This window comes from Pteronotus mesoamericanus, unplaced genomic scaffold (assembly GCF_021234165.1).
Source record: "Pteronotus mesoamericanus isolate MK-2021 breed Mesoamerican mustached bat unplaced genomic scaffold, CSHL_Meso_final contig_182, whole genome shotgun sequence".
Taxonomy (NCBI): Eukaryota; Metazoa; Chordata; class Mammalia; order Chiroptera; family Mormoopidae; genus Pteronotus; species Pteronotus mesoamericanus.
The window spans coordinates 2948243-2963030 of NW_026555078.1; the positions used below are offsets into that span (position 1 = coordinate 2948243).

Consider the following 14788-nt stretch of genomic DNA (forward strand, 5'->3'; position numbering starts at 1 on the left):
CGCGCCTCATCACTGCCTGTCTGCAACCAAACAATCCTCCTAACAAACACCCGGGGGGAAAAAGGGAAATCGGCCTGAGCCCAGCCTCCTTTCCCAGCCCTCCCCTCGCCCCCCGGGGCCTCCGCCCCCAGATGGGGGAGTGAGCGCGAGCCTGGGCGCCCCGCACCCGCCGCCCCGCGCCAGCCAGCTGCCTGCCCGCGGCGGGGGCGGCCCGAACACGCCCGCCCCGCCCGCGCCCCGCCCGCGCCCGCCGCTCCTCCCGCTCCGCGGCGCCCTCGCCGGGTGCGTGCCGCTCGCGCGCCCGCCCGCCCGCCAGGCTCCCCGCGCCCGCCGCCCGCGCCCGGCCCGGCGCCCCGGCCCTCCCGCCCGCGCTTCATGGCTGCTCAGGAATGGGACTGGTTCCAACGCGAGGAGCTCATCGGACAGATCAGCGACATCCGAGTCCAGAACCTACAAGGTAACGCGCCCCAGCCTCCCAGGACAGGAACGCCGGTTTGGGGTCCCTCCGCAGCCGCTCCCACACCGGGCACCTCCGACCCGCGCCGCTCTCTCCCCGGGCTCGACCCCGTTTCTGTCACTGGGAAGAGGGGGGTTGAGGAACCCGCCCCCAAACCCCAGCATCGCCGGCCCCGGGGGTGGGGCGGCACACGTGTGTGTGTGTTGGGGGGAACGGGGTCCCATTGTTTTTCCCTGCGGGACGTCGCGGCTCCCCTCCCGCCACGGCTGCGAGTTTGGAGAAGTTTGTGCGTGGGCTCTTGGGGTGGCCCGGGTCACGGAGGGGAGGAGAAAGTGCGACTACGTGTGCCTATGTGTGGATTCGCACACTTCCTAAGTACCTCCGAGGCTAGGGGAATTGAATGGGGCGGCGCCTCGGCAGGCAGGCTGGGAGAGGGGGCCGGGGGCTCCGTCTGTGAGTTTAGAAGGGCACCCAGCCCGGCCGGCCACTTTCTTCAAGGAGCTGCCCCTCCCTTGGCCCGGAGCTCGACTGCGGGGGGGAGGGCGAGAGGCTCCGCCCACCGGGTCGCGGGGCGCCGGGACCAGCGTCTACCTTGAGACCAGGTGAAAGGGAAACTTAGGTGGCCAGCGCCTCGGACAAGGGCGAGGGGTGGCTCCCGCCACAGATGACGTGCATTCGTCTTTCATTGTGAATGTATTCTTTGTGGAAACTTAGCACAAACATGTTTCAAGGGAAAAAGTCGCCCACCCGCCCACCCAGACAGAGCTGCTTTCCCTGGAGGTGTGTTTCCGACCTCTTTCTGTTTCCCCTGTGAAGTTCGCAGAACTGAACAGAATTCCACTTCCGGCCTCTCTCCTTGCACATGGACTGGACAGGGGAAGTTTCTGTAGCAGTTTCCCCTGCAGACTTGCGTTTCTAGAGACTCCGAGGCTGGGGGTGGCTCAGAGTTTAGAGGCCTGGACGGAGAGGTGATGGGCTGTTGTGGCCCCGCCCCCACCCCAGCAGCTGGCATGACCTTACTGCTGGCGGGGCAGGCAGCCTCCGCCGGCGGGGAGCAAGCTAGGGGGTGACCGGGCCATCAGTTTAAACATTACACCCGGTGGAATGTTTCCTGGGAGCCCACGTGGACTTGCTCCACCCCTAGGTTGGGCAAGGACAGTGCCGGCAGAGGTGACTTGAAGAGGAGAGGGAGCCTACTGCACTGGCCAGTGGAAACTGAGTTTGCTCCCCAATCTCTTTGGGCTGCGGTTTGTGTAAAAGGAGGAGGATCCCGCTGGAGATGTTGAAAATGATTCCTTCTGATAACGTCTCATGCCTGAGAACTGACATCCTATTTGGGGGTTGATACTAGTATCTTTTGCTGAGGTGGTATCTGGTTTGGGCTGTCAGGGGTGTGTATGTGTGTGTGTTGACAATTAGTGGGTGTTTAATAAACACATTCTAACCAATTAATGGTGCAACTTCCTGCATTCCTCCCTGGTCAGCTCCCAGTGTAAAGAAGATCAGTTTTTGTGAAGGGATGTTCAGCAATGTGAGCAGTTAGTTACATCTAGAACTGCGAGAGAAGGCTCCGCCAGTGGGGATAATCTGAGATGGGTCCTGAAGGTTGGATAGGAGTTCGCTAAGTAGGCTCCTGTTTCTCAATCCCAATGTCTTCACTTTTAGGCAATGCCAGTTACAACTTGAGCATCAAAAGCTTTGCTGTTAAAAAAATAAACTTATGTATATACATTATACTGGGTTGGCCAAAACATCCATTTAGTTTTTTCTGTAAGATGGCTCTAATAGTGCCTAGTTGTCTTTAACTTCATTTGATACAATTTTTTTAGATCATATTGTGACAAAATTGGTGAATTTTTGTGTAGCTAATTTAATATTGAAGATGGAAGAAAATGCACAACATTTTTGGTATATTATGCTTTATTGTTTCAAAAAAGGTAAAAACACAACTGAAATGGAAAAACAGGTTTGTGCAGTGTATGGAGAAGGTGCTAGAACAGATCAAATGTGTCAGAAGTGGTTTGCAAAGTTTTCTGCTGAAGATTTCTCGCTGAACAATGCTCCACAGTTGGGTAGACCAGTTGAAGTTGATAGTGATCGGATCGAGACATTAATTACGAACGATAAACATCATACCACACAGGAGACAGCTGGCCTACTCAAAATAGCCAAATCAATACAGTTATTGGTGAAAATGAAAAAAAGAAGTGTCTTTTATTTTACGGGGGGAAAAAATGGACTTTTTGGCCAACCCAATATATATTATATATGGTTACATATGTGGGCATAAAATGCATTAACCTTAAGGATGAGCCTAACAAATTTTTACATATGGATACACCATCACTTAGCTCAAGATGCAAAAGATTTCCAGAACCCAGGATAGGTGCCTCATCTCCCTCCCCAGTCAGTAACACCCCCCAGCTCACACACACAAGGCAGCTACTGTTCTGATCTTTATTACTATTGTTTTGCCTCTAGGACTTCATATAACATTGACTTGAACAGCATGTAGTCTTTTAGCTGGCCGTTTTTATTCTGCATTATATTGAAACGATTGATCCATGTCCTTGCTTGTATCAGTACTTTTGGGGGGGGATTATAAAACCACTTTACTGAGGTATAACTTACCTATCATAAAATTCACCTGTTTTAAGTGTACAAGTCAATACTTGTTAGTAAATCTACAGAGTTGTGCAAACATGGCAACAATCCAGTTTGGGGACATTTCCATTACCTGCAGAAGACGCCTCCCTAGTGCCCGGCTTCTGCATCCGTCTCAGCTCCCAGCCCTGGCCCAGGCTGCGCACGGTTCCTCGTTGTTGCTGAGGACCGCTCCGTCATGTGCAGGCATCACCGTTGACTGTTTCATCGGTGAGGGACATTTGGGTTGCTCGCAGTCAGGGCGGCTGTGAGTGGAGAGAAGCTATTGGTCCTGCTGGCCTGGCTTTGCTGCTCTGCCCAGCATCGCTGAGAAGGGGCCGAGCGAGGAGGCGGGGGCAGGAACCTGTCTTCTCTCTATCTCCGCTTTCCCCTTGGCTTCCCTTTCTCGTGACTGGATGCCTGACAGACGTTTTCTCCTTGGTCTATGTGGTACTCAGGAAGTCCAACCAAAGGGCCAAGTCCAAAAGGCACCCACGCCGTGCTTAGAGCATCTGCCCCAACCGGCTGGTGGGTATCCGCAGGCCCTGGACCATCCGGAAGATCCGCTCAGCAGGCCATGGGCGGGGCCCTGTTCCACCCAACCCGGTGTGGGTGGTAGCCGGGGAGGCAGGAGGAGCCCAGGCAGGAGGCTTGTTTTTCAAACTGTGTGCTTACTTTGAGCACAGGTAGTCGCCGTTGTCGTGGTGATGGGCAGCTGGGTACAGAGGGATTTTGTGGCCCCGTAATCATGGAGACCAAGGAGTCCCCGCCTTCATGTGCAGGCAGTGGCTGCTGTCATGGTCGGATGGTCCTGATTCTTTCCAGAGAGCTCGACTCTCATGGGCCTTGGACCAGGGACCTGATTCCTTACAGCCTTCTCTCTATCTGTGTGTTTACATTAACGGGACGGTATGTTGCCCACTGCTCAGCCGCTCGCCTGAAGTTTTTTCTACGGCCCTGAACCGTGGAATTCTGGAATCCCTGAGGATACAATTGTGACATTGCCAGGCCGTCCCCAGGGAGGGTTGGAAGGAAGACCTCCTGGCCTGTCTCCGAGGTCGAGTGAGCCGGGCAGAAAACACGGCCTCTCCCAGGAGGCTCGTCACACCCCTGGCTGTACTGACACTCGGGCCGATGAAGTCCTTCGTGATATGTTCGCTTGGGTGGCTCACAAAACTGTGTGTAAATGAATGACCCTGGCAGAGAGCGTTGGATGTCCCTCTGGGCAAAGACTGCCTGTGCCACCCTCACAGTGTCCCTTGCAAGGAAACGGGGGTGGCCCAAGCTCTTGACCTTCTGAGAGAGGTGAAAACAGAATCACCGGATGTGGGCGGCCTTCCCCTGGGGGCCCCCACTTCCGTGGGGCCACTTGGGACAGAATTGAGGACAGAGGCAGTCGGTTGGCCGGCCTCTGCTGTGGGCGACGAGGGCTCCGGCGCCTTCCTGATGACAGGGCCACTTTGGCTGTCTCCTCTCTCTCTTAGACTTGGCCTTAGTGTCCAGCTGAATGCTCCACTAGCTCTGGGGCCACTGGACTGTTGGTCAGGGGTCGTGTCAGGCCAGGGTTTGAAAGATGCCCTGTGCCTGTAAAAGCCCCCGCCACCCCTACACATTCTCAGCCCTTCTCTGTTCACTTTAGCAAACGTGTGCTAAGCCGTAGCATCCTGCACACACCTGGGGATGCAAAGCTGGTTCTTCTTCCTGCCTTGAAGGAGCACGAAGCTGTCACGGGCGCCCAGCCAGACTGGGGCTCGAAATCCTGCTTCGGCGGCGCAGACAGCAGTTCAGCCTGGGCCGCCTTCTGTTGCCCTGGTGCCTGTTGTCTGCGATGCTGTGAACCTTGACCTCGTTGTGCGGTGTGCCCAGAGCTGGAGGTGGATGGAGTTCGGTGGGGCCCGGCAGATGCACGGGGGCTCCCGCCGCTGCTCTGGGGGAGCCGCCGGGTGGGTCAACCCCTGCCCGCTGAGCCCTGCTGGCTGGTGCGACCCGCTCGCCCACCCACCAAGCAACCTCCCCACCTCTGCCTCAGTGTCTCCTTGAGAATCTGTTAGAAAGCGGTGCTGCCCAGGGTTAGCAAATAGGAACTGTGTTTTGGGGCACTTGGAATGGACGGCCAAGCAGAGATGGTAACAGTTAACCTGTCTGAGGGCGGCCCGGGTGACCGGGGCTAACCGCTTCTCTTTGAACGCTGTCCACAAGGCTTCGGTGCAGAAGCGGGGAGGGGAAATGACCTGCCCAAGGTCATGGACTTATAAGAGGAGCCAGGATTTGAACTCAGGTCAGACTGAGCCCATGCATCCTAGCACACTCGCTTTATGAACCCTGTACAGGAGCCCTCATGGCTGGGAGCTGGGAAGGCCCCTCAGAGGAGGGGCTGTTAGAAGTGAACCCTGACGGCTGAACAGACACTGCAGGAGTCTGGCATCGCATGTAGATGAAGGAACGTGGCTGAGAGAGCCAGAAGGCAGGCTCAGGCACAACGGTGCCTGTGGGGTTCAAGATCAGCCCTTGCCGTGTGGACCGCCGGCTCAGAGCCCGGTGCAGGCCTTCTTCAAGCTTAAAGCCCGCACTCCCTACTGACCTCTTGATGGCTCTGGGCCTTGCCTCACCTTCTCCATGCTACCCACCACCCAGCCACCTGACACGCGTCCCTGCTCATCCCTTCACTAGGTCTCTGTGGCCAACCCATGCGCTTAGGGCAGCTCCTCGGGCCACCCCCGGACTCATAACAGCATCATCGCCCACGAATGCCAAGATGGGGAAAAGGCTGAGCTGCACTGGCTGGCAGGATCAAGTCCCAAGTCCCTTTGCCTGGCGAGCTGGCCCCAGTGGTCTGGTTGCGGATGCCACACCCCAGCTTCCTGTCCCACAGCTATCCTCCCTCCCTGCACCCAGCACCCTGCCCTCCCGGCCCCATCCTCATCCCTCCAGGGCACAAGTAGTGAGATCAGAGTCATTGCTGTGGCCAAAGTCATCAGCACCTGGAGCAGAGAAGGAGTGCGGACCACTGGTTCCTGCTTCCGCCTCCCCTGGCTCCTGGAGGACACAGTAAGAACACTGGAGGTTTCTGGATAAAAACCAAAGAAAATCAAATGCAGAGGTTTCGTGTCCTCCAGGAACTTGCTGCCTAATAGGGCCCAGCCCGGGGCTGTGTGCTTGGCTCCCCTCCAGAGGGTGAATCACCGGGGAGAACGCTGCTTCCAGGCCCCAGCGGGAGGGCGGCCGTGGCCTTGCGTTAGCTCTGGATTCAGCCCACAAAAGCCATGTTCCCATCCCTCTCCATCCCTAACCCGGGATGTGGATTCCTTTCCAGGGGCCTTGCCAAGTGGAGCAGGTTGTGCAGGTCAAGCATGTGGGGAAGCCACAGCCAGGACACCGCTCAAGTCCTGGGTCTGGGTTCCGGCTTTGTGGCTAACTTGCTTGGGATCCTGGGAATCATGCTGTGCTTCAGTTTCCTTACCTACAAAAGGAGCGGGTGGGACTCTTGGGCTCCAATGGGTCCCCTGGAAGGTGGTGTAAGGACAGAGCATGCCCACAGAAAGCCATTGCGTTCCAGTTACTGGCGCACACGGGTGGGCGGCCGGGGTGGGACGCCGGGTGCCTCTGAGCACCGCTGGCTGCGTTCCTGGATTCTTTTCACTGTCGAATGCTGGAGACTCACTCCCTTTTCCTGCATAGAAAAGGTGGCCGTTCCGAAACTTTGCTATAAAACTACACCTCGGTGAATGGTGTGCATTCTTTTATTCTGGGCTGATCAAGTACAGTCTGTACAAAAAGCGCCGGGAGGGTGCGGGGCGCCTCCTCTGACCTAGCTGGGCACAGCTGGAGGTGCCCAGGGAGGCGGGTTCCCTGCCTTCGCCTGTGCACATTTGTAGGGCGCAACGGGAATGTTTGGGCTCAGGGGAAACAGAAGCCCGTCACCCGAACAGTCTGTCAGTGGAGGCAGAGGCCCCCGGTCCGCGGGCGGCAGGCCTCAGAAGCGGTTCCGCTGCAGAACACTTGTCGGGACCAGGGCTCGCATTGACCTTGGCTCCATTGGAGCAGGGCTGTGCCATCTCAGGGGCAGGCGGACCGTCTGACCCGATCAGTGCTCTGGGGAAGCGGCCCTTTGCTGGAGAGGCCGCAGTGTGTGCATGGCCCTCCCTGACCCCTGGAACACTCTGGCATTTATTTTTTGGCCAAACAGCTGAGGCACTGGGCAGAGTCCTGCCCGACGAGCCATAGGTCACGCCTGCGCTGTCTCAGAGGGAAAGAGAGAAAAATGAAGGAATTGTCTGTTTAATGATGGAACCATTAAAAGTGAACTCCCTGTTCCCATAGCAACCTTTCCTTATTTCTCCTGCCCCTCCCTGCACCTCTTTTTAAAAATTGTGTCCATTGCAGAAGGAATTAGGGGCAGCATCCAAAATCGCAACTGTGGCTTTAAAGAATTTTTGCTGGTTTTCCCCCTTCACTGGTCTGTCTCCTGTTCTTAATTTTTTTTTTTTTTAATCACAGTAGGGACTAGCAAACTATGGTTTGTGGGCCAAATCCGGCCTGCTGCCTGTTTTTGTGAATAAAGTTTTATTGGGACACAGCTGTGTCCTTTTGCTGGCACATTGTCCGTGGCTGCATTGGTATTACCGCGGCAATTTAGTTGTGAGAGAGAAGTATCCACAAACCCAGAAACATTTACTAACTGGCTCTTTTGGAATGTGGGAATCAATCCACAGCACTTCCTTATTTACTGAACCCCGACTCGGGACACAAGACATGGAGATCCTCGTGATAGCCACAGCAGGGAGGGCTTGCTGCGCGTGGGGTGGGCCAGCCTTATTTCCAGGGGCTGACGTGCGCTTGGGGGGGTTCCTGATTTAGAAGTGGACTCACGCACTTGGAGCCTGGCCATCCGGTCACTCAGCAGTTACTGAGTCTTCCCGAAATGCTGGGCGCTGGGAGGGAGGAATGAATGGGCCACTCCATGAGACCTCAGCGCCCAGAGGTTGAGGCATCGTGAGGCTGTGATGAGGGTGTTAGGACTGAGGGTGCACCAGGTGGGTGGGTGCTGCAGGGAGAAGGGGAAGGGAGGTGGAATCCGGTTCTAAGAGTGGGGGTGGGAGGCATAGAGACAAACCTGTAACCACAAGGGCAGGCGTGGGGACCCAGGGAGCAGGCAATATGTGGTGGCTGGTAGAGGAAGGGGGGTTCTTCAGCAGCACTGTGGCCAGGACAGGGGGTGCAGTGCCTGGAGGTGGGTCCCAGAGGTGGCCTGTGCAGTTGACACTCCTCTTTCTTTCTAGTCCTTCTTGAGTGCGGTGATCCCCTGCTTCTTGCAGGTGATAGTTCAAAGCCCCTGAGGATGAGGAAAGGCCAGGCGGGATTTGGGGAATTTGCAGAAGCCCGGGGGTCATTTTGATGCCAACCAGCAGGACCTTTAGCTCCTGGTGAACGGGGGCCTAACCGGAAGGCTCTCTAGTGTTCCGATGACATCACGCCCCGCTCCTGCTTGCCCCTCCTGGGGCTCTCCATGCGGGCAGGAGCCTTTGCGATATTTATATCCCTCCCCTCTTTTAAACTATTTTCATCCTCTCTGGCATGACATACTTAAACAGCAGCGTTCTGGGGCCTTCTAGCTGAGAACTGGGGCGGGAGGTGGGGAGGGGGCGCGGACATGACCTGCCAGCTTGGTGGCGCAATGACTTAACCCTCGGATGGCATCCTCCTCCGCCTCTCCCCTCCCTCGCCGCCCGTGTCCCACCAGTCCTGGCTCTCAGTGTGTCTCCTGCGCACGCCTTTCCATCCTTGCCTGCTGCTGAGAATGTCCTTATGGTCAGCAGCAGGGACCACGGTTTTCCTGCCTCAGTGCCTCCCATCCTGCCTCAGCTCTGCCACCCAGACATCTTTCTCTCTCCACACCCGTCTTCTACCGGGAAGCCCTACTGTGTGCCCTGGCCCTGCCTCCTCCTGGCCTTCTTGCAATGAGCCCAGCTGCACCCAGACATCTTCCTGTTTCCCCCCGCAGGCCACGCCCTTTCTCCTCCCTGGAGCTTTGTCTGCAAGGCTCCTCCTGCAGAGGATGACCAGGGCCTCGCACCTAGGACAGCCTCCCAGGACCCCGCCTACACCTGCCTGGGTGAATTTCACAGCCGCTTCCTCTGGATTCTGTGGGGTCCGCCCCTGCGTAGGTCCCCGAGAGAAGTAGGTCTTCACAACCTTTCGCCAGGTTGTTGTAGGCTGAACAGCAGCCCCCCCCAGCGAGGCCCACATCCTCCTCCCCAGAACCTGGATATATGACTTGGTGAAAGGGCCTTTGCAGATGCAATTGAAGTGAGAGATCCTGACATGGGGGTTGAGCCTGGATCACCCAGGTGTCCAGGTGGTTTATCACAAGCATCCTTATAAGAACGAGGCAGGGGTGGGGTGGCAGCGTGATGAGGGGAACAGGTCGGGGGGACGCCACTGCAGGAAGGGGCCACGAGCGGAGGAACGCAGGCCGCTTCTGGAAGCTGGAAAGAGACGGAAGTGGATGTTCCTCTGGAGTCTCCAGAGGGAGCACAGTGCTGCCAGTAACTGATTTCAGCCTGGCAAATGCAGTTTGGACTCCTGAACTATAAGATAATCAATTTTTGTTGTTTTAAGCCCCTGATTATGCAGCCCTGCATCACAGTGGCAACAGGAAACAAGAAACTAATACACATGTGAATTACACGTGGCTCTTGTCTCCTTCCTGTGGGAGGCACATCTGGAGATATTTGCACACCTGGATTGCCCTTTAGGTTCCATGGGTGTTTGATGGACACCCAGGTGATGGCATTGAGCCTGAGCTGGGAACACAGCCTGAGCCGTGGAACCTGGGGAGGCTGCCTGACAAAGGGCAGGAGAGGGGGCCGGCTGGGCCCACAGAGACGCTTTGTCCGGGAGTTGAACGCAGTGGTGGTGTGATCTCAGACACAGCACGGCTTTGAATAACCAGGATCCAGTGTCACAGGACCCGGTCTCTGCTCCGTGGTCCTGGCACGAAGACGGTGACACCACAGTGGCCTCTAGAGACACATCCTGTCACGCGGACCCTGGGACTCCATGTGCCCTGGCGACATTAACAGCTTCATCCTGGTCCTTGTCCTTCTTCAGAGTTGAGGCCCGTGAGCTCTGGGGGTAAACCCGAGGCCGTCCAGTCCTGGATGTTTTGGACAAACAGTCCCCCACAGGATGGGACATATCAAAGCCTGTTTAGCAAACAAGAAAACGTCACTGGAGTATTGGCTTATAGGCTGTTTCCGACGTTTGGCTACATGGCACCACAAGCGAAAAGGCGAGGCGTGCAAGTTATGAGAAACTTAAATCCCCAGAGAAAGGAAGCAGAATCCGAATCGCGCCTTGCTGTGCAGGCACGCTTGCTTGAACGACACCATGCTGTACGTGTGTCATGTCACGTAGTTTATGAACTTTCCCTCCCTTTTCAGCTGAAGGTCAACCCTTAATCTTCACTGCTCTGGTTCCATTATTGTCTCCGTGGTGTTGAGTTTATGGATACAATAGGGATCGCTGATAATGATACTTTCATTTCTTTCTGTTTCTACTTATTTTTATAAAAAAAAAAAAAAAAAAGATGAAGTGCAGTCAGATGGTCCCATCATTTCCCCAGCACGCAGCACAGTGCAGACGGCAGTGTAGCCGAAGGCCCCCTGTGCTGTGGCTTGGCCCCTGCACGGTCGAGCTGACTCAGCAAAGTTCCGCCGTGAATGACAGGAGAGAACCTGGGGTCCGGGTTTGGAAATGAATAATAACGAGTACGGGTTGTATAAAACTCACTCAAGACAGGGATTGTCTCAATTGGTTAGAGGACGCTGATGTCCTGCTTATGGGGGTGCATGGGATGGGGAGAGGACCCCCTGCTGGACATTGTACCACGTCTCCCAAATAACCACTGTGTTGGGCATTATCTATCCCCCCAAAACCAAGTCTGAGCGAGTGCATCACAGGTGCCACGCTGCTGAGTTAATACGTGGTGGGACCGGGAATCAAAATGCAGTCGGGGAAGGTGGAGTAAGTTGGGGGCGGGGATTAAGCGCGGGGCTGATGGGACTAAGATTTGGGGGAGGGGAGAGACTTGGTAAGGACGGGGCCGAAGCCTGGCTGGCTGTGGGGCGGACGGTTGTGAGGAAGGCTGGCCCAGGCTAAGGGATGCTGGGCAAGAAGTCAACCCACCTCGGGCATTGAGCCTTGTTGGAGCGCGCCTGTGACTCAGGTTTGTATAGTTGCTTACATACCACGTTTCTCACACTGAGACAAAATAAAGCCTATGTGCCCAACCGACGATTCCTGACTAGTGATTCCCAGGGGCAGATCTGAGAAGAGCGGTGACAAGGATTGCCTTTTAAGAGGCTGACGAGGTGGAATCCTCATAACCTTGAACTGTGACAGAAGTGACGGGAGGCAGCCATGGGAGACCATCCTGTCATCCTCAGCCTGCGTCGTATCCTGGCGGTGGCCGATTACAAAGCACCGCCATGTGCACTGTGTTATTTGACTCTGCCGTGGCCCTCTGTGGCGGGCGTCACAGCCGCGGATGGACACGCATGGGCCCAGAGGAGCCCGGCAAGCGGCCCTGTCCCACGGCTGCCAGGCAGACACCGGAGGTTCCGCCCGCACTCCAGCATCTGAGACCCCCCCGCCCCTCCGTGCCCACCAGCACATGCTGGAGGTCCGTCCACACAAGGTGTTCGCTTGCTTTCACGTACACAAGGGACTGTGTGGAGCTCTCCCCTGGAGAGCCGGTCTGGCCTTTGAGCTTGACTCTGATCTAAAACAAAACAAAACGTGATACCTTCCAAATCAGAGCTGGGGGCCTCGGGCCTCGGAGGCGGGGTGTTGGCAGGCCTAGAGTGCTGGCCTGCCGAGTTCCCAGAAGTGCCACAAAATGGCATGCGACGGCTTCCCCGAGAGAAAAGGAAGGGACAAGGCTTCATGAAGCAACAGGACCCATGTCGGGCTAGCAGAGGAGGCCAGGAACCAGACAAGTGCCACCCTTGCTGGACTGTGACTGACCTGGATGGGCACTGCTGCGCTTGGACTTGCTATCGGGGTGGCTTGCTTACTGTTGGTTTTGCCCTAGTTGACCAGAAGCCTCACTGGGCTGGGTACCGGGGGCCTGTCCTGTCTGCCACTGTGTCCCGGGGCCTAGTGTCCTGCCTCAGGCTCTGTTGAATATATTGAATGTACACACAAAGGGAAAGGGTAAGATTCTGAGGTCTGGCAGAACTGGATTTTTAGTTTTAGCCTTTTTTTTGGCATTGACTAGCTGGAGATGCCTGAGCCTGACAATATCTTTTAACTGAAAAGGGACCACCCAACTGCTCTTGGCTGTTAGCATGTTCATTGATGTCTCACGTGTTCACCAGGGCCCGCCCCCCTCCCTCGCCTTTCCCAGGTCTCACATAACCATTGTTCTCAGGGTTTGTAGGGAAAACAGTGCTTCCCTCACACTGCCCCTCTTCTCAGAGGCATCAGTCGCTTGCAAATCTTTTGAGCTGATGGCTTTGGTATTTTCCTCTGTGTCTCTAAATCACATGCATGTGTTACTTTATCTTTCTTGGTTCTAGGCTCCAGTTTCTTAACTGTGGAAGGTAAGGATGTAGGTCTCCTCTTTTCCTCTTTAGCCTCAGATCTTTGCTGTCCTCCCCAATTCCCAGTATTTTTATATCATGGTTTGCTAACAGCAATGATTGGGGGTTTACACGGTCACTACCAGGTCAGTGCTCTTGAGCTCAGTCGTGCAGTAAACTAATCACTTCTCCTTCCCTGCTCTACTTTTTGCTTTCTGTGGCGTTAAAGGCATCTGTCGTTGATGGTGTAGGTGCTTATTAGTCACCCCAGACTCTCTGTTGGTATTGTAGGTAGCCCCTCAAGCTGTCTGGGTGCATCAGGTAAATTCAGTTTCCTCTTGAGCATGTCAGCATCTGGGCTTCTTCAGCCACAGCAGGGGTGACGGCCACCCAGGGGCGACAGCCACCCAGGGGCTGGTGGGTGCCCTGCCGGCTCGGCAGGGGACCCCACGTCAATATCGTTAGGTCTTCCCACAAGGTGGGTCCGACACCCTGTGGGAGAGCCTTACAGTCTCCTGCGAGGAAGGTCAAAGCCAGGCTTGGGCAGGGAGGTCCTCTGCATCAGGGACGCACAACGTCAGTCAGCCTGCGCATTTCAGCACACTGAGCGCGAGACCTTCTGTTTTATCCTCTTTACAGAATAAACTTCCCACCTTGTGCCTGATGGTGGGGGACAGTCACCCAGCTAAGAGACGTGGAGAGAGGATGCGGGGACCCAGCTGGTCATTTCCTTTAATCCTCTCGTTGCACTCCCCCATCCCAGCCCGGTCCCAGAGGTACCGGCCACCGCGCCCTCCTGACCCTTTGGGACCCCTGGACTGTAAATGGGTTGGTTTCTGTCCTTCCTTGTTGCCACGTAGGATGCAGATTTCATGAGTGTTCTCAGTTGCTGCAAGCCTGTCTTCTTCCCACCCTGCAGAATTTGGTTCCTGCCCTCTCTTTTCTTCTCTCCATCCTTGAGGGTTTATTTTCTAAGTACGCAGCCCGCATGGCAAGCTCGGTCCCTGTACTCGAGGTTTTGGTCGAAGTTCCAGATGGATTGAACCGAGAAGCCCCTGTTGAGCCGCTGGGAGTCGCTCCCTTGCATCGTGAAGTGTCTGGGGACCGTGGGGGAGGAAGCCGGCCAGTGGGTGCTGCGTCCACCCTGGCCCATGAGATTCAAGTGTTGTGTGAAGGTGCTTGGCTATGTCCCCTTCCATTTGGACCATTTTCCAGAGACTGCCACTGAATACTGGTTACCAGGAGAAATCGGGGGCATTGAAGAAAGGGTTTGGTCACACCAAATGGCCCTTTTTCCAGCCACTCACTCTGGTTACCTTGGGCTGGGGGCCCAAGACCTGGGAGCGACTCCAGCGGGGATGCAGCTAGAGAGGCCAACGGCCTCTTCCTCCAACGGCCTTGCCCCCCAGGTCCTCCCAGGCCTCAAATCCCCATCGGGGCCCAAAGCTCCTCTCCGCTTGGCAGGCGGGCTTTTAATTGGACCCCCCGCCCTGCCCTAAGCATCGCTCTCTTCTCATTGCCGCTGCCCTTGTTTGAAAGCTGCAGCCTGTGCTGTCTGCAGCGTGCCTTGGCTCCTCGGGAGAGAAAAGCCAAACCGCCGAAGGAACAGGTTGTTGGGTTTCTCCCCTGTTTGATGTCGGAGCCCTGCCCCAGCCCAAAGCCACTGCTACCTGGGGGAGCATTGGCTGGCGCCAGGCTTTGAAAATTAAGCTGTGCTTCATGGCCAGATTAAAGATTATCCTGCCTGAGCCTCCAACGGACCAGCCAGGCTGACTTTTCTCGATCTTCTGGATTTTTGAGAGGGTTGGATCACCCCGGGGCAGGGAGGTGGGGGCGGGCGGGGGAGTGCTGTGGATGCACCCTTTGGATATTCCAGTAAAGATCAAAGCAGTCTGTGACCCTCCAGGTTCCCTGAAATGATGCCTTTTTATCCCAAAGCCCATACCGAGTGAACTTGGTTGATCAATAAGAACAGAACCAGACACAGGAGAGCCTGCCTGGCTGTAGAGGGGAGAGAAGGGGCTCGAAGCCACGTGTGGGTTTGAATTTTAGCTCCTCCGCTTCATAGCTGTGGAGCTTTCGCCAAATTACATGTCCCTGTGCA

General features: G+C 55.9%; 1 protein-coding gene across 2 annotated transcripts in view; it reads left to right on the forward strand.

The window, feature by feature from the left end:
- Positions 1-344: 344 nt before the first annotated feature.
- CLMN (calmin) overlaps positions 345-14788 on the forward strand; it is a 95246-nt gene continuing 80802 nt past the window's right edge. For both annotated transcript variants that reach the window (XM_054567067.1, XM_054567068.1), the window contains exon 1: positions 345-457. In XM_054567067.1, coding sequence (XP_054423042.1) covers positions 376-457 — 82 coding nt within the window. In that variant the 5' untranslated portion in view covers positions 345-375. The remainder of the gene's footprint in view (positions 458-14788) is intronic.